The sequence below is a fragment of the Scyliorhinus torazame genome, chromosome 31 (assembly GCF_047496885.1).
Source record: "Scyliorhinus torazame isolate Kashiwa2021f chromosome 31, sScyTor2.1, whole genome shotgun sequence".
NCBI lineage: Eukaryota > Metazoa > Chordata > Chondrichthyes > Carcharhiniformes > Scyliorhinidae > Scyliorhinus > Scyliorhinus torazame.
This window is the reverse complement of record NC_092737.1, coordinates 6,783,500-6,789,499: the sequence shown is the minus strand read 5'-3', so window position 1 is coordinate 6,789,499 and position 6,000 is coordinate 6,783,500. Positions and strand designations below refer to the sequence as shown.

General features: G+C 62.8%; 1 protein-coding gene across 5 annotated transcripts in view; it reads left to right on the top strand.

Annotated features, from left to right (window-relative positions):
* LOC140404800 (uncharacterized) overlaps positions 1-6,000 on the top strand; it is a 211,006-nt gene that overhangs the window by 155,317 nt on the left and 49,689 nt on the right. For 3 of the 5 annotated variants that reach the window (XR_011938586.1, XM_072493534.1, XM_072493533.1), the window contains exon 10: positions 2,743-2,790. Coding sequence is in view for 2 of the 5 variants with exons in the window: in XM_072493534.1 (XP_072349635.1) it covers positions 2,743-2,790 (48 nt within the window). In the remaining 3 variants the exon portion in view is untranslated. Of the gene's footprint in view, positions 1-2,108; positions 2,157-2,742; positions 2,791-6,000 lie in introns of all 5 variants that reach the window. The other 2 variants (XR_011938588.1, XR_011938587.1) reach the window with 1 other exon arrangement.

Genomic DNA, 6,000 nt, shown 5'->3' with positions numbered 1-6,000 from the left:
CCCTCGCCCCAGCCCCTCGCCCCAGCCCCTCCCTCGCCCCAGCCCCTCCCTCGCCCCAGCCCCTCCCTCGCCCCAGCCCCTCCCTCGCCCCAGCCCCTCCCTCGCCCCAGCCCCTCCCTCGCCCCAGCCCCTCCCTCGCCCCACCCTCGCCCCAGCCCCTCCCTCGCCCCAGCCCCTCCCTCGCCCCAGCCCCTCCCTCGCCCCAGCCCCTCCCTCGCCCCAGCCCCTCCCTCGCCCCAGCCCCTCCCTCGCCCCAGCCCCTCCCTCGCCCCAGCCCCTCCCTCGCCCCACCCTCGCCCCAGCCCCTCCCTCGCCCCAGCCCCTCCCTCGCCCCAGCCCCTCCCTCGCCCCAGCCCCTCCCTCGCCCCAGCCCCTCGCCCCAGCCCCTCCCTCGCCCCAGCCCCTCCCTCGCCCCAGCCCCTCCCTCGCCCCAGCCCCTTCCTCGCCCCAGCCCCTCCCTCGCCCCAGCCCCTCCCTCGCCCCAGCCCCTCCCTCGCCCCAGCCCCTCCCTCGCCCCAGCCCCTCGCCCCAGCCCCTCCCTCGCCCCAGCCCCTCCCTCGCCCCAGCCCCTCCCTCGCCCCAGCCCCTTCCTCGCCCCAGCCCCTCCCTCGCCCCACCCTCGCCCCAGCCCCTCCCTCGCCCCAGCCCCTCCCTCGCCCCAGCCCCTCCCTCGCCCCAGCCCCTCCCTCGCCCCAGCCCCTCCCTTGCCCCAGCCCCTCCCTTGCCCCAGCCCCTCCCTTGCCCCAGCCCCTCCCTTGCCCCAGCCCCTCCCTCGCCCCACCCTCGCCCCAGCCCCTCCCTCGCCCCACCCTCGCCCCAGCCCCTCCCTCGCCCCTCCCTCGCCCCCAGCCCCTCCCTCGCCCCTCCCTCGCCCCCAGCCCCTCCCTCGCCCCAGCCCCTCCCTCGCCCCAGCCCCTCCCTCGCCCCAGCCCCTCCCTCGCCCCAGCCCCTCCCTCGCCCCAGCCCCTCCCTCGCCCCAGCCCCTCCCTCGCCCCAGCCCCTCCATTGCCCCAGCCCCTCCCTCGCCCCAGCCCCTCCCTCGCCCCAGCCCCTCCCTCGCCCCAGCCCCTCCCTTGCCCCAGCCCCTCCCTTGCCCCAGCCCCTCCCTTGCCCCAGCCCCTCCCTCGCCCCAGCCCCTCCCTCGCCCCAGCCCCTCCCTCGCCCCAGCCCCTCCCTCGCCCCAGCCCCTCCCTTGCCCCAGCCCCTCCCTTGCCCCAGCCCCTCCATTGCCCCAGCCCCTCCATTGCCCCAGCCCCTCCATTGCCCCAGCCCCTCCCTCGCCCCAGCCCCTCCCTCGCCCCAGCCCCTCCCTCGCCCCAGCCCCTCCCTCGCCCCAGCCCCTCCCTTGCCCCAGCCCCTCCATTGCCCCAGCCCCTCCCTCGCCCCAGCCCCTCCCTCGCCCCAGCCCCTCCCTTGCCCCAGCCCCTCCCTCGCCCCAGCCCCTCCCTCGCCCCAGCCCCTCCCTCGCCCCAGCCCCTCCCTTGCCCCAGCCCCTCCCTTGCCCCAGCCCCTCCATTGCCCCAGCCCCTCCATCGCCCCCAGCCCTCTCCCCTCCACCTCCTCCCCGCCCCGCCCGGTTCCGAGGTGCACAGACCACAAAAAGCTCCTCGGGTTATACCTGTAGATTTGGGTGGGGCCATGCCCGACTGGGAGGTGGGGATGGGTTGCGGGGGGGGGGGGGCTATTGCAATTGGACTCGGACGTGGGGGGGGGGCCAAGAGGGGTGCAAAAATAAATAAATAAATCAGCTGAAAGTCCCCCAAACCCCATCCCACTTCCATCAGTGTGTGTGCGGGACAGGCAGAGAGGTGATGCTGCCACAGTCGAACAGCCACACTCCCCCTTAGCCCCAGAGGGTGTGAGATGGGGGGAGGGGGTGGTACGCGGATGTCCACAGCAGTGGGGTTGTGTGTCTGTGTGGGATGGAGGACGGGAGGGGGGGGTGTCACGGGGGCGGAGGGGGCAAGGGGGGGGGGGGGCGCCAGACAGCTCCTTCCCAGTCTGGGATTTGTGGACTGGGTTTGAACAGCAGGAGATTTCTCTTTTACTCTGCTTTCAGCTGAACACTGACTGGTCAATATTTTAATTGTCTTCTCCCCTCTGCACAGAGCCAGCTCCATCCAACAAGCCGTATCTTAAAGAATACATCACTTCCCGTAAGTGTTGCTCCTGGGCAGGGGGGGGGGGGGGGGTGGGGCGGGGTGCTGGGGGTGGAGGGGTGCGGGGTGGGCGAGGGGCGTAGGGGTCCCCAAGGAGGCCGCCCACCCCACCCCCACCCTTCACGCCCACCCCCGCCCCTGTTTCGAGGTGCCCACGTGCACATGTGCCGCTCAGGACAGGTTCGCGACGCCCCCCTGTGGCCGAATAGCCCACCGCCGCTTCGCTCCCACGCCCTGGAGGGGGTGGACTGGCGATTCCACTGTACCCGTTCCGCCACGGGGCTGCACCCCCCCCCCCCCCCCGGTGGTGAGTTCCGTGGCGAGGGGCAGCGGGGAGGTGGGGTTTTCAGACAGTTAGGGTCGGGGCAGGGTGTTGTCCGACGGGGTAAAGGCTGTAGGGGGGGGGGGGGGGGGGGGAGCAGCCCGGGAATCAGGAGCTTCTCTGGTCTGTGCAGCCCTCATCTACGGCAGGCCACACAGTCTGTAGCCCTCCTTCCCCCCTTCCCACCCCCAGCTTGTTCTTGTTCTTATCGCAAGAACTCCAAAGACCTGGAGGAATAATTCCTGCTCTTGTTTTGCACAGAATCTGGCGGAGCGCGGCCGTATGTGTCGGAACAATACGTCACGACTGGTAAGTGGGATTGGTCAATTCACATCGGTGTCCGTCGCCTCCGACCTGAGGCACAGAACCACCCCAACCCGTCACCTTAAACAGCGCCCCCCCCCCCCCCTCCACCATCACCACCTCATCCATTACTTTAAACATCCACTACGTCCGTCATCACTCAACGGAAGAATTAACACAGTCCCGGGTATCTATTAGTCATTACTTAACACCCTCCCGGGTGACACCCATCCCAGCCCATCCTAGCCACTGTCATGTGTACCTTAAATTGTATCAGGCTAAGCCTGGCGCACGGTGAGGAGGTATTAACCCTGCATAGGACATCCGCCCATAGCCCCGCCTCTATCTCTCCTCCTAGCTCGTCCCCCCACTTGCCCGTAAGCTCCTCCACCGGAGTTTCCTCCGCCTCAGAATGCTCCTGGTAAATATCCGATACCTTCCCCTCTCCCACCCAGGTACTGGAAACTACTCTATCCTGTATCCCCCCGTGGCAGCAGCGGGAAGGCTGGAACCTGCTTTCTCAGGAAGTCGCGCACCTGCAAATACCTAAAACCGTTCCCTGCTGGCAATTTAAAATTATCCTCCAAAGCTTTCAAGCAGGGGAAGCTCCCGTCTATAAATAGATCCCCCATCCTTCTAATTCCTGCCCTCTGCCAACTCCGGAACCCGCCATCTAGCCGACCCGGTACAAACCTGTGGTTGTTATAAATCGGGGTCCAAATCGATGCTCCCTCCACTCTCTTATATCTCCTCCACTGCCCCCAGATCCTCAGAGCCGCCACTACCCCCGGACTTGTGGAGTATCGGGCCGGCAAGAACGGGAGAGGTGCCGTTACCAATGCTCCAAGACTGGTGCCTTTGCTTGACGCCGCCTCCATCCACTCCCATGCCAACCCTTCCCCCACTACCTACTTCCTGATCATGGCTATATTAGCCGCCCAGTAGTAATTGCAGAAATTCGGCAGCACCAACCCACCCTCCCCCCGACTGCGCTCCAGCAACACTTTTTTCACTCGCGGGGGTTTACTCGCCCACACAAAGCCCAAAATAATCTTATTCACCCGCTTGGAAAAGGCCTTAGGGATGAAGATGGGGAGGCACTGAAAACCAAACAGAAATCTGGGCAGGACAGTCATTTTCACCGTCTGTACCCTCCCCGCCAGTGATAGCGGGAGCATGTCCCATCTCTGAAAGTCCCCTTCCATTTGTTCTATGAGCCGGGATAGGTTTAACTTGTGCAGTGCCTCCCATTCCCGGGCCACCTGGATTCCCAGATACCGAAAGCTCCTTCCTACCATTCTAAGCGGCAGCTCTCCCAGTCTCTTCTCCTGTCCTCGTGCCTGGGATCGCAAACATCTCGCTTTTCCCCATGTTCAATTTTTACCCCGCAAAATTGCCAAATTCCCCCAAGATTCGCATTACTTCCCCCACCCCCTCCAACGGGTCCGAAATGTACAAGAGCAGGTCACCTGCGTAGAGCGAGACCCAGTGCTCCACCCCCCCCCGAACCAGCCCTTTCCAGTTCCTAGAGGCTCTTAACGCCATGGCCAATGGCTCGATGGCCAGAGCAAACAGTAACGGGGAGAGGGGGCACCCTGGCCTCGTCCCTCGGTGTAGTTTAAAATACCCCGACCTCAGCCGGTCCGTACGCACACTCGCTACTGGTGCCTGATAGAGCACCCGCACCCAATCAATAAACCCTCACCAAACCCAAACCTTCCCAGCGCCTCCCACGGGTAATTCCACTCCACCCGATCAAAAGCCTTCTCCGCATCCATCGCTCCCACCACCTCCGCCTTCTCTCCTTCCGAGGGCATCATAATAACATTCAAAAGCCTTCGAATATTGGCCTTGAGTTGCCTGCCCTTAACAAATCGCGTCTGGTCTTCCCCCATCACCCCCGGGACACAGTCCTCTATCCGTGTGGCCAGTACCTTAGCCAGCAGTTTGGCATCCACATTCAGGAGAGAAGTCGGCCTGTGTGACCCGCATTGCTCCGGATCCTTCTCCCGTTTCAGGATCAATGAAATCGAGGCCTGCGACATTGTTGGGGGGAGGACTCCCTTCTCTCTTGCTCCGTTAAATGTCCTCACCAGCAGTGGGCTCACTATCTCTGAAAACCTCTTCTAGAATTCCACCGGCCCCGGGGCCTTGCCCGACTGCAGGCCCTCCAGCCCCTCGATTATTTCCTCAATCTCAATTGGGGCTCCCAGCCCCTCCACCGGGTCCTCCTCCACCCTCGGGAACCTCAACTGATCCAGAAATTGCCTCATCCCCTCCACCCCAGCCGGGGGTTCCGACTCATATAATTGACTATAAAAGTCCTTGAACACCTCGTTCACCCCCGCTGGGTCCAGGACAGTATTCCTGCCTCTACACTTCACTCTCCCTATCTCCCTGGCCGCCTCCCTTTCCCTGAGCTGGTGGGCCAACATGCTGCTCGCCTCTTCCCCGTACTCATAGATCGCCCCCCTGGCCTTCCTCGACTGTTCCACTGCTTTCCCTGTGGTCGACAGCCCAAACTCCGCCTGTAACCTCCGCCACTCCCTCAGTAGCCCCGTGTCCGGGGCCTCCGAGTATCTCCTGTCCACCTGGAGTCTCTCCTCCACTAACCTATCCCTCTCAGCCTGTTCCACCTTTTCCCTGTGGGCCCGTATCGAGATTAATTCCCCGCTGACCACTGCCTTCAGAGCTTCCCAGACCGTCGCTGCAGAGACCTCCCCCCTATCATTTGTTTCCAGGTAGTTCTGGATGGACTTGTTAACCCGCCTGTTGTGTTCTGTGCTTTGGAATAACACAGGCTGCAACTTGATGCAGCTTTGAGTAAAAGATGCTCCAGACTTTGAAGTAAGTTCAATGTGTTTTGTTGAACCTTTAGCACAGTTCTGAATGAGTTTGACTCTCTGCTAATCTAAACTTAGTAACTCAGTCTAACTGAACCAGCCTTGCTCTAAGCCACGTGCTGGGGTGTGATGCTCAGGACACACCCTATCTCACTCTGTAGATGTTGGTCTGTGGAAAGAGGTGGGGTGTGAGTGCCTCATCCCTTTTATAGTGAGATACCACCCCTGAGTGTCCTGACTGCTCATTGGTCTTGTCCTATTCTATGTGTTCATTAGCTGCATGTCTGCATATCATTAGCTGCATGTTTGCATATCATGACATCTTCCCCTTTTTAAAATGTTTTTTTTGGCATATGTGAATGAGTCTGTCTAA